Source organism: Cephus cinctus, unplaced genomic scaffold (genome assembly GCF_000341935.2).
Source record: "Cephus cinctus unplaced genomic scaffold, Ccin1 Ccin1_scaffold0160, whole genome shotgun sequence".
NCBI classification, from domain to species: Eukaryota; Metazoa; Arthropoda; class Insecta; order Hymenoptera; family Cephidae; genus Cephus; species Cephus cinctus.
The window spans coordinates 2762925-2789803 of record NW_014332886.1 but is presented as its reverse complement, the minus strand read 5'-3'; the positions used below and the strand labels follow the sequence as shown (position 1 = coordinate 2789803).

The following is a 26879-nucleotide window of genomic DNA, read 5'->3' as shown; positions in this document are numbered from 1 at the left end:
TTTTGTTATCATTGTCAGAATTATGTTATCGCATAAGTGATTGACACGTGAAATGTCAGACCTTTAACAGATACGATACTATCACAATAAAGAGTGATTTCAAAAACAATTGTAAGAAAGGAATCTTGCAAATATAATTACTCACTGAAGAAATTATTCTTCCATACCAGTTACGTTAACACGTTATCCATTAAGTGTTCATTAAATAAAAATGATAACCTAGCACGATCTGATATCCGGGGTCGAATATTTCATATACTAATTAATCCAAATTTAGAACTGAGTTGCATTTCTTCTTGTCGAAGGAATGTCCACGATATACAAAATTATGTAGAAATTGTCCCACGTAGAAAAATCGACTTGGTTCAAGAAAGCTTGATTCCATATGTATAGATATAGCTAAGACAAACATATGATAAATATGGAACAATTGGAAAAGAAAGACAAAAAGAAACACGGATTGCCATACCAACGTAAATGACCGTGCCAATGTAATCCACGTCTTAAAATGATATTGCGTAAATGGTATCATTCGAATAGTCACGTGTATTGTATGTATCTGCGTATCAAACCGTGTATACAAAGCTAGAATTATATTTGCCAAAGCGAAGTATATATTGTTGGTCTACAAGCTGAGTGGCACGTATGCATTTCGATGAGATCTGGCCTGACGTGTTTTAAGATGAAAAACAGTTGTGTAAATTCACGAAATAATGTGCCCAATGAATATATATATATATATATATATATATATATATATATATATATATATATATATATATATATATATATAGTTTCCTATCTTAAAAAACATGACATTTATTCAGTATATATTAGGTAATATCACGATGAGTGTAATGATTTTGTAGATATGACATTTTTGGGTTAATAAAAAAATACAAAAAAAAAAGATCGTACAATAACGGCTGATATTTTACGAAACTATTGGGTATTGATGTCGTGCGATAGCGAGAGGACATATCGATTATACGATAAACCTGGAAAAATTTGACAATATCGATTGTTAATAAGAATTTTTATTACTACGAAGAATTCGATTTGTGATGAATTTCCTAGAAACGATAAACAATCGAAGCTGTTTTTGCTTTGACAAATTGTATATATATATAAGTTTCATAAAAATAAAAATAAATATAATAGATGTTGGCAATGTGCGAAAACGTATCTCCTTTTATTAGAAATCTATCAGGGACAAATCAATCATGTGGTTTCTTGAGTTATTTGTATGATTATACATACTGGCATGTGTGATTCTTTATCAATAATCGAACATGAAGTTATAGATTATAATTGGATACATGACCGCATCACGTTAAAAGAATTACGCGATATGAATCTTAATATTTTGAATGCTTTTACACACATATACATATACTAACTATTTTTACGAATATCTGTTGAAAAAACTACGAGGAAAAAAATAAACGAAAACATACATATACAAGAATTTCACTGATGTACTCGAGCGCATGAGATTCCACGAGTGACAGGAATTATTCAACCTGGAGTAAGGATATAGTTAGGTAATGCTTTCTAATAATTAATAAAACTAGACCTACTGGCCTCTGAGCAAACGGTACGTTATATTATAAAAATTATATTACGAAAGAAATCACAAAAAAAAAAAGAAGATCCACATGACCGACGTACCTACTTTTGAAATCGATCGCTATCGATAACAATGAAAGACGGTAGGTATAAAAAGAAGCTTCGAAATAACGTCTGATTGTCAGGCAGAGAAAAATAAGAGAGGCCTTGATGTAGATTCGTTATATTATTACATAATTAATTTCATTTATTTCCAGTCGATCGTCACGTCCTGACAAAAACACAAATTTCATCATGGCATCTCTCTCGCGTTATTACGTCCTATATAGTCTCTTTTTGTATACGCTCCTTTGACTCCCCGAGTATCGTTTGTACGTTAATGAGCTACGCAGAATGGAACTGCGATCAAGAGATTGACTATACGCATGTATCCCGAAAATAAACGATATACCTAAGCGCCACGATGCTCAAGCGTGCTTTAAGAATTGGCAATATTTATTTTTTGTTCCCTCGGATTATTTCAACTTGGTCGACCCTGAATTCTCGGCACGTGTCTCCCACCCTCGCGCACGGAGGGGTTCACGCACGGGACACGCAGGGGACTCGCCACCCACGCGTCAAGATTACAGTACCCTTAAACTACTGTACGGACATGACATATCCGATCGGAATCGGCAATATGCTGATCCCAGGCAAGTATTATTATTCGAAGGTCAGTCGAGCGTACCATTTACGCTCTAGCTGTCGAAAGACGTCTACAGGTATGCCGCGACCACATGAATATTTCAGATAAATTTCAAATCTGACTCTTCCACCTAACCTTTGAGCGCACGTGTCATAGCGCGCAGAGCCAGAAACAAGTCCACCGTCGGAGAGAATGGAAGTGTATTGTGAATAGAATAAAAAGAAAATCCTATAACCTGCGAGTCCTTATAGGTAACACGCTGGTATTGCTTCTTCTACTATATTGGATGGGTTCGATGGAGCGGAAGTAGGAGTGAGATAGAGAGAGATGGAGAGTAGGAGGTTTTTGCGAATTCGACGACCTTCGACAGATTGAGCGAGCCACGTGCTGATTTTGCGACGCGACCGAATCTCGAAAATAAAATAACGAGAGTCTGAACGGCGAGAGTGGGGAGTGGGAAGGAGACATTGTTATCATACTAGAATTACAAATCGTTCCTGTATACACTGTTGGAGATCGCACTAAAAACAGATATACAATTATTTTCTACGTATCTACGATATTACATATCTGACGATTAAATATATATGTATATATGCAGAAGATATCACATAATACTCGTGTATACCGGTATGCGAGGATAATAAATAAGAATTCGTATTATCGTAAGAAGACACAACAGGGATTAAGGCCTTTGAAGCAATAATTCTCAAATTATTCGAGATACGTGATAACGTTATCTAATAATTTCGAGGCAGTGGCTAATGCACGTAATGTTGAATATCTCTGGTGTTTCAGGAAAGTATAATTGATCGGTCGCCATGTTTGTATTTACCAGCGCCGAGTGACAAAACTAACAACTTTTTGTAGACACAACGTTTTAGTTGGATACTCGGTAACGCCTATGAGGTCTCTGGCCATTGTGTATACAGTGGAAGTATGTTTATCGTTTTATCTGAAAACCAATTCTTAACGTGACATATTCCGAGACACGTCATCATAAGTCATTATCGCGATTGCACTTTGGTGCAAACAATCAGACAGATCCATTGTCACAATCGATATCGGAACGATTATCGATTATAAAGAAAAACGGTGCCACTGATTTTCCCTATTACTGTTATTATTTATCGGAGAAAAATAATTCATTTTTTTTATGTACTCGTGGTAAATCTTGGCTCGAAACGTTGGTAAAATGAAATTTTTTTTCTTCTATATCTCTTTGCCTTGGTCGACGTTAAGCTGCATCGAGTGTAGCGAATCAATTTTTTCGTTCGTTGAACAAAGTAAGTCAAGAGTAACGATATCATGGGTTTGGGTAGAAAAAAATTGGCCTTCGAGAAAAACCAGAAATGCATTTTTGAGTGACTCGAAATATTTTTTATTTATTTCTTATAATTCTGGAATACCTCATGGACTTTTTTTCTATGCACTATTTCATGAAAGAGAGACACTCGTAGGTGTCACGGGTAAATGTATTGTATGATCAGACTTGGAAGAGGAATTAGTAACTGTTGAGAATGTCGACGTATAAAAACGATGTTGATAAAAAGTACAAAATACCAATGAAGAAATCAATGGTCTCTCCCGTGTTTACCATAGATAACAATTACTCGAGTTTTCTCGGAATTTCAATAATAGTCTGGCTCTAGATAATATCTTGACATAATATCGTTAACTGACATTAGCAGTTATATACGTACATCTGATTGATCAACGATAAACCGCAATGCAATTGAATTTTATACCCCTGTCAGTGATATTTTTTGAAATTTAAAAAAACCAAAGGTACGACATACCCAAGACCAAAAGTATGCAGACTATGCAAAAATAATCGAATTTTGAAATTCGGATTCCACGATACCCAGAAAAAAGTCATGTACGTAAAAATACGCGTAAATAAATTGTACCGATAACCCGTGACACACAGGTGCTATAAAACGCATATCATCAAAACAAATCGTCCGCATTGTTTCGTAAGAAGCGACAAGCCTACCGATTCTCGAATATCACCCATGAGAATCTAGGTTCGCAGATCGGCTGAAGAAGAGCCAATGAACTTGAGTGACCCAGCTTGAGTAACAGCTTGTAATATGCGCCACGACCAGCAGTACACGTCGAGGAGGACAGTGACGATGTTCCTGCTTCTTACATAGTCCAAGGCACTACCACGAATGGGTGGTCCGATAGAGCCATGACGTAAACCGAAAGCAGAAGACGAGTAGCCCAGGTAGAATAGGACGGTAGGGGATTCCAGTGCGGATCCCGCAAGCAAAAACTAACTGATGAGAATTGAATTGACTTGAAATTGAAAAAAGAAGGAAAAAACCATTTTAATCTTCAGTCGGATAGAATTTCCCAAGTTATCGCTGTTAATCAACAATCAATCAATGGGCTCAAATACGGATTATCTCAGTTAAGGAAATAAAGCGTAATCGATATCACGATGCAACTTCATTGATATCGTTTATTTGTTTACGTCGCAGATGAAGGTAACTGATTACGAAACTGACTCATACAAATTAAACCACGGTGCAGTCTGCCTTCGTGAATATGTTCGTCGTAACTATTTCACTGGACAGACAATATCCTGAGTTCCAGTTTAGACGAGATTAGTCAGGGTACAGTCACCTCGTGAGGTACATCGCACTATTACGCCAGAGCGAAACCTTGACTTTATTAGACTACATCGTCATCCACTGCCATCTCCTTTCCCTTTCGTTATATCTCCCTCTCTCTGTCCTCCCCTCTCACTCTCTCTCACTCTCTCATTGTCTTCTGTCCTCTATTTCCCACTTCTAGAATCCAGTTACCCTTTTCTACGTTGCCGTCAGGACTTGCAGACTTGTCACTCGACTGTAAAGTAGTCCCCCCCCCCCTTCCGCCCCGGCTCAGCTTATGTATTTACATATATATTTCCTTACATAATATACCACGTATATGTCCCGATATAAATATATATATATATATATATATATATATATATATATATATATATATGTACTCTATCATGGACATCGACAATAGTGCACGAGGCAACGTTGGAAATTCCATGCATAGAAAAGCTATATCTGTACACGCCTTTGAGGGAGGCTGAGTTAGGTTAGGTTATATTCAAAAACAGCGAAACATTTCCGATAGAAATACTTAAAGAACCATACGGAGGGAGAAATAATGAAATTGAATGAATAGGAAAAAAAAGCCTATACGTAGAAACCAGAGAAAAATTATATCCCGTGGCGAATTATACGTGCTTGATTCGGCAACGTGGATTAAAGGCGGAGCGGTATGGTGAAACTATATATGTATACATATATACTCGTGATATAAATATATCGTGAATAAACGTCTACCATAAACACACGAGTGTTCCTATACTGTAGGAAAGTTTGCGATAATTATTAAATCATTAACGTAATACTTTCACTGATTGGGAACTTCGCCTGCTTTTTTATCTTCTGACACGAGTAATATTCTTTTTCGCTTTTATTTATTATTTATCGCAAAAATGAAGTCGCAAGCGTTTGCACAGTGCTTTTCATTATCAATTCCACTTTGATCGTACCGGTTGAGCGAGAAGACTAACCTTGGTCACAGCGGCTTCCTTTTTCAATTAGATAACTGTGCCAAAACTGCGTAGAAAGCCGAGCACGTGTTATAATGTGGAGGCATTTGTATCTGAGTCAAATTTACAGAAAACGATAAAGACTCGCACCAATCTTCACTGTGTATATTGTAAAGTATAGTAATTCACTTTGAGTTATTTTCAAAGGACGATATATACGCATATATATATCTATATATAGTTACTTGTACCGAGTAGCCAAGATACGAATATTTCGTATCTCTAATAATGCTGGACTCGTAGTTGAAAGTTTTTAACGGCTGTTACGAAAACTTAAATTTTTACTAACAAGGGGAGGACGCGAGCTTGGGGTCACGGATCTAGGAGTACTTTTGGGGTAGGAAAGTACTTTGTAATAACAAACTGCAGGCCAAGTGGCAGGACGCAACTCGGACCCGTTTTCGAGAAAAACCGGTTTGAAAAACGCAGTACTACTCGTATACCTGCACCGTTGCCAATGTTTTCGAGAAGGCGGCGTAGCTCGGTGGCAGCGCGCCTGACTACCACCCGAGCGGCCAGGGTTCGATTCTCCCATCACACGTAAATTTTTTTATATTAATTCTTTTTTTTTTGCCACCCGACAAGCCATGTTTATCTATTAACAATTTTGTCAATTTACGTACGAAATGAGTCCATTGGAACACTATTATTTTTCATTATCAGACACTGGTTTATTGGAAAAGGTTATAAAGATTCAAAGCGTATTGTTAGGTGTACATATGTTTTTTATTATTCGCTATCACTACTGGCTTCTGTATAGCCTTTACATTTATTTGGATGGTATGTATCATAAAAGCATGCAAAACATAAATTATGTTCACACCATGCACATTTTATGAATGCAACTTCTTGTTCGTTGCAATGGCAATGTTCTTTTGATAGTGACAGAGGAAAGTTAATTTCGTTCACATTTGAAAATGGGTCCGAGTTGCGTCCTGCCACTTGGCCTGCAGTTTGTTATTACAAAGTACTTTCCTACCCCAAAAGGACTCCTAAATCCGTGACCCCAAGCTCGCGTCCTCCCCTTGTAAGACGAAACTATCTCGAAAATAATTATACGTGGAGAATAGGAAACAGTAATAACGTACTGTGAGAATTAACGTGCGACGTTGTATCTCTAAATATAGTATATCTATATCAGTCGATTGGTAAAATATTTCAAGGATGGATTGCACGAGCTTTTAAAACTCGTTATCGCGAATTTCGTCGTAGAAACAAAGAGCCTCGATAAGACCCCCATACACCACATGCAAAGTACGTAAGGTAAACAATGTTTAGGAGCAATGGGGGCTTCGCGATACGCGTTTTCGGACGACGCGTTACGTAATCCTGTTTAAGCCTTGCCTAGCTCACTATTATTATTATGCTCTCGAATTTATACCACTCGCTTTTGATGCCTGGCAGAGTTTCTTCTGTTGTTGACTAACGTGGGGGAATCGAGCGGAATAAGGAACGCGAACAGGATCAGAATACGTGTACTTACGTATACGCGATACACGGTCCATTGGTATAGGAATCTGAGAAGCCGGGTCGGGGATTAAAATTCGATAGTCACCAAGATGTTACATGGTTACGTTATGTAATTATGAGTAGAGAAAAGACATGGCGAAAACTTTGAATTTTTAGCGGGAAATTTAAAATAAAAATAGGATTAGCCTCGCATGTGTCCGTGTTGCTTCGCAGAAATAGGTTATGTGCGTAGGTAGAAATAGCGGTGTGCAGAACGTACAAGCTTGTGAGAATTAGTAGCAGCGAGGTAGAGGATGGTTGATGCTGTCGTTGCGTAAGAGAATAAAGGACGCAAGAAAATGGGGAAGGCAGTAACGCGCGAGGTATAGATATATTTTCTTGAAAGGTCTCTTGTTCGGTTCTACGAATTTTTTTTCTTTCGTTTTTTTTTTTGCGACTTTGTAGCTGCCAAGATGTTTGAGTTTGATGGTTTTTTTCCGAGAAGAAAATGTCGTACGATGCTCTTTTTATATTGTCAACCACGTGTTCGAACCTAGGGAAATCTCCCGAGTCTACCCGAACGCACGTGTCTCTGGCGCCGCGACGACGATCTCAATGCGGGCGTGATGCCGTCTAAAAGACGCGATACAAAAATACGTATTTCGTTTACGGGATGCTCGTCCACGTGGGAGAGTCGTTCGGCAGACATTTCGCCGCCTAATGATTACTATCGTCCTTAATGAACGTTCATCGTCGAGCTTCTGACATTACACAGTTTCTATGTATTTCGGTTACGACATAGATTCAGTATAGATTCTGGGAAGTTGACAGATTTTAGGAATATGTAAGACTGAGAATAGAAAAATTAGAAAAAAATTTTTTATATATTTTTTTGCAAATTTTATATAGCAGTATGGAGGTCGGAGAGGCGAAAAGAAATTTTTCACGATATTCTAAAAATTGATTTTAAAATTAACTTCGAGGACAATTGTCCAATCTTGTTAAAATAGGACTGTGATACGAAGCTAGACGACAATCTTTATTGAATTTTATTCTCTCGGGCATCGAGTAATATGAGAGCATTTTTTTTAATTTACCAAGCGTCGCCTAAAAAAAATCTAAATCACCGTCTTATCCACAGGGAATAAGAAAGAAAATAAAACAAGATTCATTCAAGAATAAAAATGACGTCTGCAATCCCAAGTGATCCTTGTAGTGCTTTATGTCGTACAGAGACATTTATAGACAAAGTCAAAACATATAACACGTATATTCGCACGATCTGATAAAAGAGATCGACTAACCTCAAAACAACATCCTACGACGCTAGACAGTTTACGTCGGTTAACTGAATTTTGCCTCAATCATTTTTAAATAATTTTGTTCTCAATTTTCTAACATCTCAGCTCCCTGCGCAATTTGCAGCGAGACGCCCAAGGACGCTAGTGAAAAAAGTATACATACAAATATCACAGCCAACCACAGTACCCGTCTCCTTCCGTAGTCTAGTTAAATTACGTTTGCCGGAATCGTCGTACGCTCTGCGAGACACCTCGTTGCATTTTTCATCCGGGAAGTACGAAGTTCCCTTGCTTAAATTTAGCGCGTCTATTAAAGTCCGCCCAAAGACGACGCAGCGTGCACGACAGCACGTATCTACATACAATATATATATATATATACACAACTTACGCAAATTTCCAATGCATTTAAACTCTCCGAAAGGAAAGAATGAGACAGTGAAAAAAGTTGAAAGAAGAAAAATTGAAGAAAAAAAAGAGAAAAGAAGACACGACAAATAATGAACCATCATCGATAAGAATAGCACTCGTCGCGTACTTTCGAGCAGTCCCGCACCTTTTCTACTTGCGTCGATAGTAGGTACGTGTATATGTATATGGGTGCCGTGGAAATTCGCCATGTGGCTATTTTATTTTTGTCAAGCAGTCGTCGAGCGAGATACTGCTCCCAATTGCTTCTCGGAAACCACGTTTCTCGCGGTCCGATAATACCTACGACAATTTTCTTCGAATTATCCATCTCGTGAAATACGATATTCCTACTTCACGTTATCGAGAACGAATAACGTAACACGTAATAAGCTATGCGATTCGCGTCTAATTCATTCATCGTGTACCTACCACTCATATGTCTTAAAATATTTTTATTCGCGATACACAATTTTGGATCACGAGAAAAAAAATCTTGTACTGTTATAGCACTATATATATATATAAATTGTTGGCTTTTTTATTTAAATTTTTTAAATCCATTCCTACATCCATGTTCCTTCGTAATCTAATCGAAAGTGACATTACAGCCTGGAAGCGTGTATGCCAGTCTTTTTTGCAAGCGTAGCCGCGAAAGGCTTCTGTAGTCACGTGCTACGCTGAGTCACACTCACTTCCACGGAACCGATCGTTAATTTGTTATGTATTATCTAAACTATCGAGGCGATCAATTTCCTCTGTATTAATTGCGTCTTGAGAATGATGTAATAATATCCTACGAGTTCGAAGTGAGTACGTTTAATCCTGGCTAAAGGATCATATCTAAACAGTACGGTGACAGACGTGCATACACTCGGTGTAGATACACTATATACACAAAAAATATATATCGAACAGCAAGTAACAATACAGACGAGTGAGTCATACTTATGAACCGATGTCGACAAAATGATTGATCGGATCACGTGATGCGATTCTCAGAGTTTAGTAGACACAGTTTTAATTTCCCAGTGCTGAAACAGCAGAGAGATATAACTTATGTGATTTGTCCAATGAATCATATTTGTAGATCGGTATCACGGTATAGTTACTTTTTCTATTTACCAAATTTATCGAAACCGGCCAAAACGTTCGTTACCGGCAATTCCAAATTTGCGATACGTTCCGGAATCCAATCGGGTATTTTGTTTTTATCCACGCGTACATTTTCAAGGCAATGCCGAGTGTCTTTACAGAGTGAATCATTTTCACTAAACTGCCGCGTCGTAATGCTGAGGTTCACGAGGCGATTCGCGCTACTGTATTTACTTACGTGTCGTTCCTTATCAGTCTCCTTGCATATAAGAAGCACTATTCCTACTTGGAAAGTTAAACACATTTGTCGCTCTGTTGCTTTTTCTTATTAATCGGAAACATTCAAAATTCCAACAATATACAATACAATAATTCCCATAGGAATCCGCTAGAAAGACGAGTAAACGTGGCAAATGAAAAAAAAAATAATAATAAGAATAACGAAACCCTTTGATCCTCATTCGCTTGAGTTAGCGTAGAAAAGAAAAACGAAGTCACTCCGAGAATCAAAAAGCGTTACCATGTTACACTTCGTGGAAGAACATAAGAATTGAGGTGGAGGAGAAAAAAAAAGGATTTCGTCGATTAGCCCGTTTTTACCTGTCACTCGATTTCGCCCACGCGTCGCGCAGTCAGCGTTCGAATTTTGTATGGCTCGAGTAAGAACCGGAAGTGGCGAAATTGTCGCGCTAGAATCGGACTGACTGTTCAGCAATGCTGACTTATATACAAGATGACGTAGCTGTGCATAAAAAAATATATATTCATTACAATACCCAGAGTCCATTCGCAAGACTCCAATCAACACGGTAATACCGTCGAGGACGCATATTATGAACCAGTATATTTATAACGAAATGCGTAAAGGTTGTATTGCTGCCAGAAACGTAAAGGCGAAATCGCCAAGTAATCTTCTATCGTCACGACGTCTATGAATATCGCGTGTAAATACAATTTCATCCTATTCTCCAACCACAGTAGGACGAGTTACTATCATTGAATGTCTATCATTAATTTCTTTTTTTTTTCATGCAACTACCCATAATTTTCTCACTGCCTTCCGGGCGCTTGACGACTTCGAGAAATCATTAAATTTTATGTTAACCATTACAAGCTCTTTCTGCTAATTGCATTTGTTCCTTTTGCTTAGGATGTAAAAACATTTTTAAATTTTACCATACGATTATATATATACGTAAAATGACCCTATGGATTATTATAGGCACAAAAGTATACGTGACAAGATCCTCGTAGATCGTCACTGCTCGTATGACTTTCAATAACACGCGTTGTTTATCGGAATCGTGTAATTTATACAAAGTATATAAGCGCGACTAGTAAACGTGCGCCTTGAAGGTATTCGCTTCTGTTATTGAAAAGTATCAACTATAACGCGTAGAGCTTAGCGTAATTGCCGTATAGGATCCGTCGATATTTCGAGACTGCTGTCTATATACGCCACCACGAAGTATATGTATACCGATAGTTGAACGTTAAGGGTGTGTCCTAATTGTCCAAGTATATCCCAATTAGCTCGACGCAGCCGTAGTGAACTATTGACGAAACCTGAAGTAGCACCCTTTCAACGCTGACATAACCCAAGAACTAGGTTGAAGGTCATGACGTAATGGAAACGCCGATGAGAGGTTTCGGACCTATAACCTAGCACAGCCTAAGCCATTTTACCAGGCATCACACCACCCTCTTGGCAATAGTTTTACCTCTAGCGATAGCAGCTCATGATCGTGTATTTTTCTCAATCCCAACCTGTAATTCATCCTAGGTAGTAATTAACTTTTCAAACGACTCAATGGATTCTATTCGAATAAATCGTGTAAATATACGTATAAATATTTAATAAATTCAGTGGACAAGTCCACCCACTTTTGTTCGTGTCCGAGTAGCCGTAACGCGTCGGATTGGAATCGAGCTACCAGAAGTTCCAGCCGGTTAAGTCAACGCCAATTCTTTAGACGTACATTTCACCAGAGGTTATTGCACTTGTTCACGATGCCTGCCACGATCAGGTAGCGTGGACTGAGACGCTGTAAAAATGGGTTTCGTGGCATACGAGTATAGGTAGTGACGAACAATAGGTATTATCGCACGAGAGAGAGAGAGAAGGAAAAAAAACCTAAAAATATGCAAGTAGGCAATACGAGATGCTACGTTAACCTTAGAAGGTCGAATGGGTTTCTGGGAAAAAATGGAGAAAAATCTGAGAAGAATTACTAGTCTGAAAAATTAATACGAGAATTCCTGCCGAGGTCGACTCCTATGAGATTTTTACCAAGAAGAAAGATTCGTGCTTCTGGTTGGTTTAAGAAGATAGTCGATAGTCGAGTAAGATGCGACGTCTGCCATTAGTCAGTGCACTGAATTAAGCCAAAGGAGTCGCCTGCTTACGCATTCCACATGACGCCCTCGGCTCTCCTCCTTTCTCTCTGGTAAACCACCATCGGAGACTCGCATCGAAATACGTAGCCACATGTTGTATACGGCTAATATCGTACTGGCCCAGCCTATATTTATGCGATTGTCGCACGTATTCACGTACGCGCATGCGTATGACATTCCACCCACTTTACAATACCTGCGTATACACAGCTGTATAAGAATATATATTCGTAAAGTTTTGTCTCCTAAGACGTGGCACGAGTAGGAGAATATTTACTACTAGACTTGTTTACTACGCGCATTGCGTTATTTTATTGCTATCTATCGTACAACAATGTTGCTGATGACATGTACAGTCTATTACAGTATTAACTGGCGGGAGATATTCTAGAGTATACAATGGCGAGGAAATTATTTACAAAGTCTAAAGAAATTCGCAGTTTACGCATCGTCTATATATGTATGTATATCTATGTACAAGAATTTACTCCGTTTACGTGAAGCAGATAGTATGCATACGTAATGGTATGTACTTTTTGTTTACCATCTTGTATAACTGGAACCAGTACTATGGTTATGTAATAACAGCAGGTCACTGTGGATCGTTCTAGATTACATTTAGTCAATTGAATGCTGCAAAGTGATTTTATTGTCGAGAAAAGACTTTTCCTCGAGCGACAGATGTGATTGTCCAGTCGGAATGCGATCGTGCTTTTGTTATTAGTCGTAATTTTGTGGTTAAGATCTTGAAAATCGAGCGGTTTGAGTATCTCTAGGACTTTCTATGACTAATGACAGTGCAATAATGATAGTATGCTTCGTGCCTGGAGCCGAGTCAGATCATTGTTTACCATCCTCACGAGACCTCACGTCTCACGAAAGACTTTCACCGTTAATAATAAAAAACCTGACCACGACAATTATCTTGTAAACAATCTCTAGGAGCTTGGATGGCAATATAAGCAGGGCCCTTCTCAACTTAACACGCTCCTGGATTGCTCGAGTATTTAGCAACGAATGTAACAGCCTATACACGTGAATGGAGACTGGAAGACCATATTGGTAAACATATGTTCGGCCATGATTAAAATCAAGTGGTCATTTGTTCTCGTGACGTCAAATGCCAAGTGAATTATTTTAAAACTGTATTTGAGATGCAGTATGTTGCAGACGAATATACATGCGACCTAGTTTGATCTCTCCAAGGTTGAATTTCATCTTTTCAAGATTTAAGGCAACTTTGTCTCAGCCTTTTTTGGGTACATTTTACCAAAATATGTACCTGGATAATTTTAGTATATGCACTATTATTATTATTACAGTGGTATAATATTGTTGGGACCCATTTGCTCAACGACCACATGATATTCCATAATAGTCAATAGACACTTGGTTGTATGACCGTAAACCATTTATCGACTGTTGGTTGGCAAGAGTTTTCACGTTCCGACCAACCGCAATGTTTCCTTGGTTGCCGTGCGTCTGTTGCATTTATAGAAATGCGGTGCGCGATCCTCTTTTGCAAGTTTCTTGGGTGACGTCATGTAGCCCCACTCTAGGAAATACATCGTGCTACCGGCGTCCTCTCTGTATACGTACGTGACATACACTATACAAAATTCATGATAAATCAGTTACGTGACTTATGTATCACCCGTTATATGAGATGGAATAAATGCCTTACGTAACTTACGTAACCGAGGATGGGACTAGCGCGAATAATATTTGCCGAAAGTACAGCTTGTTTACAAGGCAGCGGCTTCGCGCCTGGTTACCCTCATTCGGTTTCTTCACACTAGGAGGAATTGAACCTTGTGGAAGAGACGAGGAAAGACGGTAGAGAGGATAAAGCATCCCAGCGTCTTGAAGATTGGACGATTAGACGACGAGAGAATAAAACGAGTCTGTTGGGAGAGTGGAGAAGAGACGGAATGGTAAAGTAAGAGGATGAAACAACGACGGCCATATTACTTGGCCTACGTGACTATCGTCCGACCGTGACCATGAAACACTCTCCGGCAAACTTAAAAGAAGGGTAAGACCACCTAAAACCGATATACATACTAATGCGAGCGGGTATACATAAATGGAGGAGAACAACTTCACGCATATAGTGCCTTCGTATCATAACTTCCCATCGATGCGCATAACCTTGTAACTGATAGTTGCAACTAGGCAAACGAGTACCACTAAACTACGGGTACTCACGTTTCTCGTAACCAATTACAGCGAATTTTAATCTCAGTCGTTACTTTAAGTAATACCCAAAACTTTTAATGTAAAAAATGTATAGGTATATTATTCATTAATCTGTCGCCTTGATCGGTAATTGTCGATCTCATTTACTCGGTCGGTAACACTTGTCGATTAAACGACCGTATCTGCTACCACAGTGGGTGCTTTCCAATTGAAATATCAGCAGAGAAATGTGGACAATTGTCCGCACACTGTTACTCTAACGTTGACACGAGCCACCAAACGTGTAACAGCATAAGAGGATCCTTAGCCATGTTTACTATAGTTGCAGAAATGCGTGTTTGCGTTTGCTGACAAACGTCGACACAAGTCGTGCTATTAAAAAACACCCAGTATCAAGAGTTAGCTGCGCGAGACCATTTTATGTCGGTGTAATTTTCAAGTGCAAAAGTAGTATCTACGTAGCGTTACGCTCTGCTAAAACTATCGCAGTCAACCGGCTCGATTTCCGTAAACAAGACTGAGGGTCGCCTACTTCGGGGGCTACGTGATTCGAAACACACAGCTTGCATGAAGTTCTTGTTTTGTAGATTGGGTGATAATGAGAAAATACACAGTTCATGGTTACGACAAGGTAAGGTAAAGTAGGATTAGTTTCACTTTGATTTGCTGAAAGTAAGGAAGACGCTTCTTTCCCGGCTCACCCAATTTCCTTATACAACCTGCCAAACATTCTGAAATCGTTAAAGTCTCGACGCACGAAAACTCCCCGAGACGAGACACGTTGCGCGCGCAACTCGTACATTTCCTCGGTGCCTAAACGTATAGCGTTATCTTAGGTAACCGAAATCGACGAGAGGTTAGTTTCAATTGCGACGCCAGGTGGCGACACCGAATCAGCTTCCATGCTAGGAAATCTTTATTACTTATTACACATCACGAAACACCTCTCATCAACACCGGTCTTTATCAACGTTCCACTCTATGTACTGTACTATTATTCGAATTCCTGATCTGAAACGGTCTAGTGATGAAATTATTTCTTGGAATACTTCTACCATGAGTACTCTTACTTGGATGCGAATGCTATTTTTCGAACTACATTTTCGATAGCCACGTATGAAAAGCTAGGAGTTTTATTTGAATATACGTATACGATTTATATTATATTGTATAACTTTTTCTCTTTTCCTTTAAAATATAGGAATATGCACGACTTTATGCCTCGAGCAATATCGGCCTGAGACGAGAGAGCCCAATTTAATCACGACTTGGTGCGAGCTACGTGGAAGCAAAGCTTCGGCAATCATCCCTGACCCACATACGTACGTTCCTCTCGCACTTCGACTGCTGTTTCGGTTTCAGTTTTTGTTTACCCGACACACTGCTAATAACTGAACTGTTGCGTAGTTCCTTGTTTATTTTTTTTACGTGGCTATTAACACGAAATTTTTAAGTATAGGGTTCTTAACGATGAGAAATAAACTGGTTATATTTTATAAATTTGAAAAAAAATCGTAAACGCGTCACTCCGATAGAAAGTTCTTAAAAGTTCGCCTTATGATATCCGACAATCATTTCTTCATAAGGGGATATAAGATACCCCTAAATGTCACCTCGCGATGGGGTTAAAGTGCACGGAGATATACATACATTTTATGATTCCAGGATCTCGTGCAATACCTTGGTGAAATTGCATGCAGATTAGATATTTCGCGCCAGACATTTCGATATGGAAAGTTGCCGATAACGGAAGTGCGCATTTAATTGTACAACGAGTATCTTATAAATTTCCGCAATTTCTCACGGATCGCGAACTGACTTATAATTTACAAGCTGTAGATTGGCTATCGTGTTAAGCTTCTATTCATTTTCTACACGATATAAGCTAATCGCTCCTTCTCTCATATTGCGTCGTCTTTTAAAATCGGCTTAGACACGTGACCCACGTCGCGTTTTGCTCGCCTTTGCATATCACTCCAGCGATAAGCGATATCCGCGGGTATTTACTCGACCCAAAATTGAAACAGATGTGAAAAATGATATATATTATTAATGTTCCATAAGCAAATCATTGCTCATACGTCAATGCTAGAGCTACGTAAAGACATCTATAAACCTTAAGGACACTTACAACAAACTAACAGCTCCCGTTGACATCCCGCGAAGCCTGAATAAACTATCATGAGTGAAGTGAAGAAAAGTTTTAAATGTCTGTAAAATATGACGTCACTTATTCGTTCTTGTTTTCTGTTAGCAACGGGAAATCTCAATCGTCAAACAGTAATAAAGCGAGCACAGTTCGATGAAACGTGTTGCAAAAAATTATTTAGTTTCTTTGGACGCAAAAGACGCCAAGGAATTTGCAACGGAGAGAAAAACGAAACGTTTGACAGCAGACCCCGAGAATGGCAGTGCGACGTAGTAGACCGAGTTAGTATGTATATACCGTGCACACGTGATACCAAGATTCTTACTTTTTTTTTTTTTGAGAAAAAAAATCATAAAAGTTCTCGAATATTATTTTTAATTCCTTAGCGCTATCCCATCACGTCAGAGGTTTCTTATGAGAACGCATTACGATATTCGCAAAGGCAGATCAGTTACAAAATAGATCGGACCTCCCGAAATAATTAATCAACAATCCACGATCCAACTGCGAAGCCGGCATCACGCCACTTTCCCAGGTTATTTTAGTGCGCATAGCGTGAGAACGGGAGACGGTAAAATCAACTGGGAAGCAGGAGCTTTGAGAATCCAGGACGAATGGCCGACAACAATCCTTAATGATTATTAAATCATCGGTGCTCTGCTGTCCGTATATTATACTCTGTATATCTATATTCTGTTTGTATAATAAATATACAAAAAGTGAATTTTCATAACCAAATAAGAATAACCTACCTCTCTCCTATTGTCCTATAAATTTTTATTCAACCCTAACGAAATGTAAACCTGGTCCGGATGAGGATAGTTCGCGTTTCGTTAGTGAAAACGAAACGGGCAGATGCCGCATTCTTTTACCACGACGTTAACCCTATACCAGGACGGACTAAACCCTCGGCTTAGAACGCGTCACGCGACTAGCATCGCTGCGCAGTAGTTTTGGCAGCGGCGCTTCCTCCGAAAGAAGACTACACTCTCGACTGGTCTAAAATCTACTGTCCAATCGAGGCGGCATTACAGCTGGTTATATTTTAAAACGTAGGGACGATACTTTTTATGTAATTCTCCTAGTCTTCTAGTTAGATTCAATCTCAATTAAATTTATGTGTCCGCTACTGCCCTCTTCGACTGACGTAACTGTAGAACATTGCACCCGTTGAACCTTGATTCTTATGGTGCTGCGACGTCTGACTGAACTTTTACGTGAACGATTCATTTGCACTCTGCTCACGTTCCTGTAGCTACACACCTCTTTTCCCTTTTTTCTCTTCCCGGCCCGAAGGAATTTAACGATTGGCTGTACGTATAGGATATCTTTCTCTTCGCCTGTAGTCTTATTGTATTCAGTATTATACGAAAATGCTGATAGTCATTTTCTCGAGTTTTAAGAATTTTCGACAGACTTCAATGTTCGGCATCAGGAAATCGATACAGAGGAAGTTATGTATCTTCGTTGCCGGGTCTAGGATGTTACTGGCCTATGTAGCTTGTATTTATCTCATACCAGGTGCTTACATATGCCTAAATAGATACATATATATAGTATATATAAGTGTGCGTATACAGGGTGTACCAGAATGAAAAGATATGAAGTACACCATCAAGTAGAAGATTAAAATCTGAAACAAAGTCCTGTTCCATTTTTTACCGAGCTTTCCTCTTAAAGTTATAAACAATTAAAGCTAGACAATCAACGCACGGCTGTATCCGCTGGGCATCCTTTATCTCCCATTTAACGCGTTCTTGGATGCTCAGTGTGTACGCCCGCACGTTGATTGGCTAGCTTTGTTTATAACTCTAAGAGGAAAGCTTGGTAAAAGAAATTGGATCGGAACTTTTTGTTTCAGATTTTTCTCTTGTACTTGATGGTGTACTCTATATCCTGTTTACTGAAGAAGATCGGCTTAGGTGCGTTAACCTATTACAATGTGTTTACCACTTTCAAAGTCTTGCATAATCGTGTTCCGCAGGATTCTCGGCTTCCTGGGACGTCCGCGAATTCATACACGAATGAGTTATAGTATTTGTGTCCTAAAGATGACGCAACTGCACCTTATTAGAAATTTTTAACACGTTATGATATACGAACGTGATTGAGCACCACGGATATATCAGTTGGTATTGCAGATTCCTTTGTTCGCGTTCAAGGTCTCTGCCGCTTTTGCCCTCGTTTGGTCAATTTATTTTAATTGGGTATACTGTGCTTTCGAGTGTTTTTATGATGATTGTATCACATATGGAATGTTGGGACTGTATGAGCAGTTATGTATGGTACGGTGTAAATAAACGGCAGCTAACACGCATAACGTATGGAAGCAATCAGCCCAACCTACTGGTACTTTCACTTTTGATTTTTCAAAATGAGCACACGAACTTTTTTTAACTTGTTCCTTTATGTTCGTGAGCTAAGATGTATTTCTAACGAGATTCTATTTGCGCGTCGATAAAATTAATTATGTGAATGTAATGTATTTGTATGGAGGCAATTATAGTTGGAACATTTTTGTGATTATATTCTCATTGGTCAGTAATGTGAGTCGAGGTACTTGATTCTTTGACAATTTTATAGACATACCTGCGAATTAATAACAATATGCATATGATTTCAATAGCGAGCGATATATTAGCATTGAACTGTTAAATATCATAACTGTTACCCGAGAATATTCCAACTGCTTTTATCAGGCGAGTGTATCTTTTGAACTTATCAAATATTTAAATAAGTTTTTAACATTTTCCAAAAACATATTTTTTTCATGTCAAAGTCCATAACTACCAGCTACCTTGAAAGCTATGATTATACAATTAGTTTATATAAAAAAATCAAAGGCCATGAAGAATTTATACAAGAGCAAATAAAAAATACGTATAAAAAAAACACTACTGAGCCGGTGTATGATGTAATTGACAGCGTATCGGTAAGATGGCGGAATATTCGTATTAATCTAAAATAATATAAAGTTATTCTGTCACAGACTGATTAAACAGCTGTGCCACGTAGAAAAGCCATATTTTTCTGCATTCAGGAAGCATAAATATTGTGTAGTTTCCCGCAAAAATCAAGATTACATTTGAAATCTTCAAAATAAACAAGAAAGCAATAGTAAGATGGCCGCTACCGCACGCGGTCTTGTATTTCCACGTGTTTTGACATAAAATCAGGACGCTTATAGCTTCTCGAGTACACTCGGACAATCTTCTCACATACCACAAGGATTTGCAGACGTGATAGCAAGAAATCCATATTTATTCTCAATGAAAATCCATAAAAAAGTGTACATACCCTTTCCGACCCGGCCATCTCGTCGCTCATGGATACACATCGCACACCTCAGCCCATTGATAGAGATCTGAGGCGTGCCCACGTGAATAGTACTTGTCAACGACAAATTCTGAAATCGATGCGCAACAGGTCACATCTTAAGCATCGGCGATAAGTGAGAACATTCCGTGAAAATAAATTACTTGTGTATCATCTCGATTCGCGTTTTTCCATTTTTAAAGTCGGTCTTATGCGCATTTACGCCGTCAGCCATTCCTTTCGCGCGTTCATCGTTTTCATGAATCCAGGGGCGCTTCTATCGATGTGATTCGATTCATGAAAATGCGGGAAATAAGAATGACATGACTCTTTTAAATTATAAAAGATAAAATATTTTTAGAAATCTAATAATCTTTTGTAGATTTTTTTATGTAGGTGGATAATGATTAGTCACGTTTTGTTATGAAAACAAGATGATAAAGAATTAAAATTATCGTAGAATAATAATAGTATTGCATATTATAATTTATATTATTTTTATTTTTGGCCTGTAACTGTGGATATAAATATATACCTTTTAAAATTTTTTAAGTTATACGATAATCAACAATCCTAGAGAAAAACTTGTGGACCTATCAGTTAGCAAAATTAGTTTACTATAAAGTTATACGAAAGTCTAAATTTGATTAAATTCTTGTAATTTGCACTTATAAAAAATTTATCTAAATTGAGCTACAACTATAAAATGTATAAGATGCACAGTACGATGTTATTAATTTTGCTGTATGTATAATAAAAAATGAAATAGTCAATGGAAATGTTTATTTTCTTGTATGTCTAATATGTAGTGCAAACTGAAAAAAATAACAATGTGCAATATAAGGTACATGTCGATGTTCACTCATAAGTTTAGTTCATAAGCATTCATAAGTGTAAACGGTGTGACAACGATGACAACCGGCGTCTTAGCAAAGAGATTAATGTAATACAATATTTTGTGCTTAATGCTGAATTGATGTTGAGTAATTTTATATTTTCTACAATATGTTATCGGCTGGAAACGTTTCGTATTCTACCACGCATTATATGACGATTTGCAAGTATTGCAAAACGTTGAAGCAACGTGCTTTGATGTTAGGTTATGTTAAGAATACCCAGATTATTCCAAACTCGCTGTATTCTACTACTCAGCAGTTGGATGCTCGACATAAATTGCCAGAAATTGATCCTAAAGTAGAAGCATTAAGGAGTAAATTATTGTACAGTGATTACTTTGAAAAAAGAAAATTAAAGTTTGGATATGCAAACAATAAAAGGATTGAGAACATGAGAATGATGAGAAAAAAGATGAGAACATGGCACGAACTTATTAATACACCTGCATATAGTATTGCTTTGAAATATCTTACAAATGAAGAAAAGAATCATGAAGATAAGAATCATGAACATTTGACAGAGGAAGAACATTTGGAAGAAAATAAAGGTACAGCTCCTATTCAAATGCCATATTCCAATGTAGCTAAGAGCCAAATCATATCTGACCAAGATGAATTTGAAAATCCTCTGCCATTGAATGAAAGGTACAGAATATTGTATGAAAAGTATTTACAAGCAAAGAATACAGAATCATTAGGGCAAATGGAGTTAAACTTTGATGATTACTTGGTACAGAGTTCTGAAGAAAATGACACAACAGCGCTATCGACTGATGATGTGTCTCAAATTCCAGCAAATTGGATGGTGGATTACGAATTTTATAACGATGAAAATGAAAATAATTCTTACTCTTCATATTACGGTACCCCAAAACCTGATGTTGGTACTAGCTCAATACCTTGTGGTGGTTGTGGTGCTCTTCTTCATTGCAGAGATATTGCTATACCTGGTTATTTGCCCTCTGAATTATTCGTTGGTCGAACTAATAATGAATTGAAAACAATGATATGTCAGAGGTGTCACTTTATGAAAAATTATAATACTGCATTGAAAGTCAATGTATCCCCAGATCAATATCCTGAATTACTAAAGAAATTAAAAGGGAAAAAGATGGCAGTTATTTTAATGGTTGATCTGATGGATTTTCCTTGTAGTGTCTGGCCGGATATTATGTCTATTGTTGGTAAACATGTGCCAGTTTTTATCGTTGGAAATAAAGTAGATTTGCTGCCACAGGATTCATCTGATTTTTTTGTACATGTCAAAAAATGCTTATCAAAATCTTTAGAAGAATCAGGAATAGGCAAAGCTAATATTAAAGATATTTTATTAGTCTCAGCAAAAACTGGTTATGGTATCGAGGAACTTATAAATAAGCTCCACAATAAATGGGAATATCGAGGTAATATATAGATATGTGAAAATTATAAAATGATTCAGTATTTCAAAATATTTTATAATTATAGGAGATGTATATTTGATTGGTTGCACCAATGTTGGGAAATCCTCCTTGTTTAATGCACTAATTCAGTCTGATTATTGTAAAGTGCAAGCTGTTGATCTCGTACAGCGTGCAACAACTGCACCATGGCCTGGAACAACTTTAAATTTATTAAAATTTCCAATTTTAAATCCACAAAACTGGCGTTTGCTTTTAAGGACAAGGAGGCTGATATCTGAAACCTCCCAGAAGAATGATGAAGCAGTACTTAGAAAGGATAAGTTCCTGCAAACTGGAAAGATACGCTATGCAACATTAGAGGGTATGTATTCATGGAGTAACTTTAGACATAAGTAGTCTAATTTTAAACAATATATGTCATATTCTATTAGGCTTTTTTTTTGTATTATACAGGAAAAGTCGGCCAAACTTTCTCGAAAAAACCGCGAATCACAAACTATACTGGTCGCTATATAGCTAACGTAGACACTCAGAGTACTCATAAGTTTGGCTTGGATGAAAAACATCCAGAATTTAAAAGTGGCCATTGGTGTTTTGATACTCCAGGTGTAATTCAGCACGATCAATTTTTGCATTTACTATCAACGGATGAATTAATGTTAACTTTACCCAAAGAAATAATTTCTCCACGATCATTCGTCTTACATCTAGGAGATACATTATTTTTAGCCGGATTAGGCAGGCTAGACTTAATAGAAACTTCAGGAGACTTTATACGGTATGTCATAATATATAAAATTCTTCTAATTTAATAATGAAATATTTTCCATACCTAATTTTGGTTAATCTGTTCAGGTGCACAGTATTTGCAAGTAATGAACTTCCCATTACTATGTGCCGGACAGAAGATGCAAACGAAATCTATGAAAAATTATTACACACAGAAGCATTAGCAGTACCCACTAACAACCCTGAAAGATTGAAACTTTGGCCAAAATTAGAATCAAAAGTTTTTGAAGCGATTGGCATAACACTTAAAGAATCTGCTGCTGATGTTGTATTGTCCAGTGCAGGTACTACGTCTTGCTATGAGTTATGCTGTTATAGCTATGACGTTTTTATTACATATTTTACATCTTGTAGGCTGGATATCCGTTACACCCGACGAAAATGAAAAGATTACTGTAAGAGCATGGACACCTGAAGGTAGAGGAATATATTTAAGAACACCAGCACTTCTGAGGAAGTCTGTTACACTTCGGGGTCCAAGGGTAAAGAAATCTCGAGCATACAAGAGAGGAAAGCAAGTATACTGCAGAATATAAATGTGAGTTGTTTTGTTGTTTATTAACAACAGTCTATATACCCATACAATTTGACATTGAAGTATAATTTAAAAAATTTATAATCCCATTACACTTTATACACAGTCGACTTCCTGCGCACGAAGTTTAGCTTGTTTGTACATTCTTTTATAGAATTTCTCCAAATTCTTATAGAAACCATGTCTCCCACTTCCTTGGTCCAGATTACGCTCACAAGAGGGATTGCATTCGTTCCTCCTAAGACGTATGGCTATACAGTTTTTCAATTGAGATAATAAACTATACCTTGATCAATCTGAGTTACTCACTCGTCCGTATTTCTACAGTTCATATAAGCAAGCTTTGCCTTGGCTCTCTGCAACTGTCGAAGCTTTGCTCTCAATCTGGAAAATATTCCTATACTTTCCATCTATCACGAGAAACGTTCTTATTCTAGGATACTTACACCGATGTTGAAGAATCTTCTCGAGGACTGGGAGCGCTACTTGGTCTGCAAGTACAGTCACTATTTCCTTTATCTAAGGAAGTTCGTTCAGAGAATTTTGACTGCCTGTGAACTTTTGGCGGATTTTTCTTGCATTTGCAATCGATATTTTTATCCGAATTATCATCCTGATCGTTAGAGTGACAGGCAAAGTAACACTTGTACTTGGAACAAACTGGACAGCTCTCAAAGATATGAGAATCGCCACAAACAGTCAAGACTCCCGGTGATTTTTCTGGCGATGAGGGTGGGCACGTACATTTTGGTTGTTTAGTGACCGCATGATAACATCGTTCTGATTGTGATCGTGATCGACGATTTGACGAACATGGAGAGCAAGTTCGAGCCCCTTCGGTACTATTTGGTTTTTGTCGGGAACTGTAACAATGAATTTAGCGGTTCGATAGTGCAATCTCTTATTGTGAATGTATATAAGACATTATTGTATATATAATATATCACATATGTCAATTGTATATTTTCTTTGAAGTTTACCATCTTGAACAGGATCCACAACGACATGGTGTTGGAGACTGTGAACTAGAGAGTTTTCTTCGACATTTTCTATAATAAAATTTGACGTATCGAATATTACAAATACTTTGAGATTTGTTACAAAAGTATAGGATATTGTACTCACGATAGACAAGTTTGGACTTTGGCTTTGCCTTGACTATGGCATACCCTCCTTTGTCTTATAATACCCTTTGCTGGTCGTTTCCTATGGAAACATGGAGGATTCTACAAAATTTCAGTTCCATTACGAACGTTAATCAGCCTGTTCCGATAGATTTGTCTCTACAACGTTACCGTATATCGGGCACATTAAATTATTTATATTATTAATCGTACATTAATTCGATGAAACTCACTTTCGAATGAATGACTTTTGGATTTACAATGTGTGCTCCTGTTAAGCTTGTATCACAAATTCCAATAACTTCTTCTATGACAGTTCGAGTTGACACTTCAATTTTTGGCGCCAGTATACCCTGTAATACCTTATATATTAACAAATACGCCGGTCACGTGGAATGACTTGCATATAAATTACAATTACAGGAAAGTATTTAGTTGGTTCCATAAGCAAGTCAACATCCACTCCAGCCAGTAAACCCTTGAAACATGGTGCAGGATATAAGAGGTCACACAAGTTAGTTTCAAAAGTTGCCAAAATGACACCGCGACTTGATGGAGAAGACCACTGTATTAATTCAGCATAAATGAATTCATTCTCCAGCCTGTCTTGTAACTCAGCCAGAGTGACAACGCCGGTAAATACTTTTTTGAATGTAAATTTGTCGTGAAAGAGCAATGGAAATATTGGCGTTATCTTATGCGATTCGATACAAGAGTTCATTGTGTTTATTTGCAATGCCACTTTGCCATTGGGGCATAGCCAGACCCCAGGACACGTAATCTGCAAATGAATTCGACTTTCAATTTACGTTGTAGATTTAATACGTCACTTAACCAGCTCACATAATTTGAGACTTACCGCATGTAAATCTAGTTCTATCTTGACGCAAAAACCACGTCCAGCCATTTTCGATTAATTCGAGAACTGATGTGCACCGTAATGTCAACCGTTATTAGATTTAGACCAATGATCGATCACTTCGAAAATTCAAATCCACGATCCTGGTCCCCATTCTATTTAATCCTAGAACACTGAATTTTATAGTCCATCCACCAGACTTTAAAGATACCACGGGAGTTCCTTGCGGGAAGTATATTTCGTAGAAAAATCTCGACACTTTCAAGTTCTAGGCCATCTTGTGAAAGGAGTGGTGTGAAGCAGTGAAGGATACGTTGCCAGGATACAATGGCACAACACGCCTATTGAATTTTACCTGTCTGAATCCGAGTCATCTCTGAGAATCTTACTTGATACCACGTGAGCAAAGTATAATAAAAAAGTCTTATAGTAATCGATATTTTTATAAGAAGTTTGCCGCTACAAAGATATCTTTCGGTCTTTATTTTGTCCGTGACGAGAATATAAAAATTATCTTTTTCATACTCCTTATCTATCCTTTTCATACTAATCATGTTTTTGGATATCATGCCTTGAATGGTACTCCGACAAATTTTTTAACAGGTACGCCCTTGTTCAATTGACGCAACTTCAATTCGTTCTCAATGAAATCGCAAAGCTTTTTTGGAAAGTGGAGCCGCGGGTCCAGAGATCTTGGTATTAACGGTTTCGTAAACCAGCCGTAACTGTGAAGAGTATTTTTTTAAAATTATTATCAATGGGTCAGGACAAGCTGCAACCTACTTACTCCATATTCACAGTCGGAGGTTTGTAAGAATAAATATCCTTTGGTGTCAGTGCTGCGTATCTTTCTATAATTTGTATATATTCTGGTGGAATTTCGGATATCGCAATGACGTCGTGTTTTGCGTAAAACTTTTTGGTTACAGATTTTGATTGAGGCATTGGTATGAATTCTTCCACTAGCGTTATATTTCTATTTTCCTTTTCATTTTTTTCTGTATAAAACCTTAGTTTATTAGGATCCATCGTTCGATCTGTAGTTCAATGTTATTGATTTCTGTATCAAAAATATTTTGTA

The 26879-nt window shown here is 37.7% G+C and overlaps 4 protein-coding genes across 6 annotated transcripts in view; 1 reads left to right on the top strand and 3 right to left on the bottom strand.

Annotated features, from left to right (window-relative positions):
* LOC107263570 (MAP kinase-interacting serine/threonine-protein kinase 1) overlaps window positions 1-20507 on the bottom strand; it is a 47812-nt gene extending 27305 nt beyond the window's left edge. Inside the window, exon 1 of the mRNA XM_015730909.2 lies at window positions 20175-20507. Within this exon, the coding sequence (XP_015586395.1) occupies window positions 20175-20204 (30 nt within the window). The 5' untranslated portion in view covers window positions 20205-20507. The remainder of the gene's footprint in view (window positions 1-20174) is intronic.
* A 434-nt stretch (window positions 20508-20941) lies between these two features.
* Window positions 20942-24776, top strand: LOC107263565 (nitric oxide-associated protein 1). Of its 2 annotated transcripts, XM_015730896.2 has the most exons (6): window positions 20956-22491; window positions 22556-22852; window positions 22945-23269; window positions 23347-23564; window positions 23635-23818; window positions 24253-24776. In XM_015730896.2, exons 1-5 carry the CDS (start codon window positions 21198-21200, stop codon window positions 23814-23816), a joined length of 2316 nt encoding a protein of 771 aa, XP_015586382.1. In that variant the 5' UTR covers window positions 20956-21197; the 3' UTR covers window positions 23817-23818; window positions 24253-24776. The 2 variants fall into 2 exon arrangements, with proteins under 2 accessions (XP_024936849.1, XP_015586382.1); XM_025081081.1 differs by lacking the exons at window positions 23635-23818; window positions 24253-24776 and having other exon boundaries at window positions 20942-22491; window positions 23355-23504.
* Window positions 23814-26130, bottom strand: LOC107263566 (spermatogenesis-associated protein 6). 2 transcript variants are annotated; one of them, XM_015730899.2, is made up of 8 exons: window positions 25799-26126; window positions 25361-25720; window positions 25173-25292; window positions 24941-25041; window positions 24796-24864; window positions 24262-24678; window positions 24125-24199; window positions 23814-24053 (listed from the first exon to the last, which is right to left on the bottom strand). In XM_015730899.2, the coding sequence occupies exons 1-8, from the start codon at window positions 25844-25846 to the stop codon at window positions 23912-23914; spliced, it is 1332 nt and encodes a 443-aa protein (XP_015586385.1). In that variant the 5' UTR covers window positions 25847-26126; the 3' UTR covers window positions 23814-23911. The 2 variants fall into 2 exon arrangements, with proteins under 2 accessions (XP_015586385.1, XP_015586386.1); XM_015730900.2 differs by having other exon boundaries at window positions 23913-24053; window positions 24125-24212; window positions 25799-26130.
* Window positions 26131-26325: 195 nt separating this feature from the next.
* On the bottom strand, window positions 26326-26874 carry LOC107263569. Its single transcript, XM_015730908.2, has 2 exons — window positions 26586-26874; window positions 26326-26523 (listed from the first exon to the last, which is right to left on the bottom strand). Exons 1-2 carry the CDS (start codon window positions 26825-26827, stop codon window positions 26364-26366), a joined length of 402 nt encoding a protein of 133 aa, XP_015586394.1. The 5' UTR covers window positions 26828-26874; the 3' UTR covers window positions 26326-26363.
* Window positions 26875-26879: the final 5 nt, after the last annotated feature.

Coding starts and splice junctions, on each gene's coding strand:
- LOC107263569 (XM_015730908.2), bottom strand. CDS start 26,827: ATGGATCCTAATAAACTAAGGTTTTATACAGAAAAAAATGAAAAGGAA. Junction 26,524..26,585: donor CCTCCGACTGTGAATATGGA/GTAAGTAGGTTG, acceptor TACTCTTCACAG/TTACGGCTGGTTTACGAAAC.
- LOC107263566 (XM_015730899.2), bottom strand. CDS start 25,846: ATGGCTGGACGTGGTTTTTGCGTCAAGATAGAACTAGATTTACATGCG. Junction 24,679..24,795: donor TGTGGATCCTGTTCAAGATG/GTAAACTTCAAA, acceptor TCATTGTTACAG/TTCCCGACAAAAACCAAATA. Junction 24,054..24,124: donor AACTGTAGAAATACGGACGA/GTGAGTAACTCA, acceptor CATACGTCTTAG/GAGGAACGAATGCAATCCCT.
- LOC107263565 (XM_015730896.2), top strand. CDS start 21,198: ATGTTATCGGCTGGAAACGTTTCGTATTCTACCACGCATTATATGACG. Junction 22,853..22,944: donor ACGCTATGCAACATTAGAGG/GTATGTATTCAT, acceptor TGTATTATACAG/GAAAAGTCGGCCAAACTTTC. Junction 23,565..23,634: donor TGTTGTATTGTCCAGTGCAG/GTACTACGTCTT, acceptor TACATCTTGTAG/GCTGGATATCCGTTACACCC.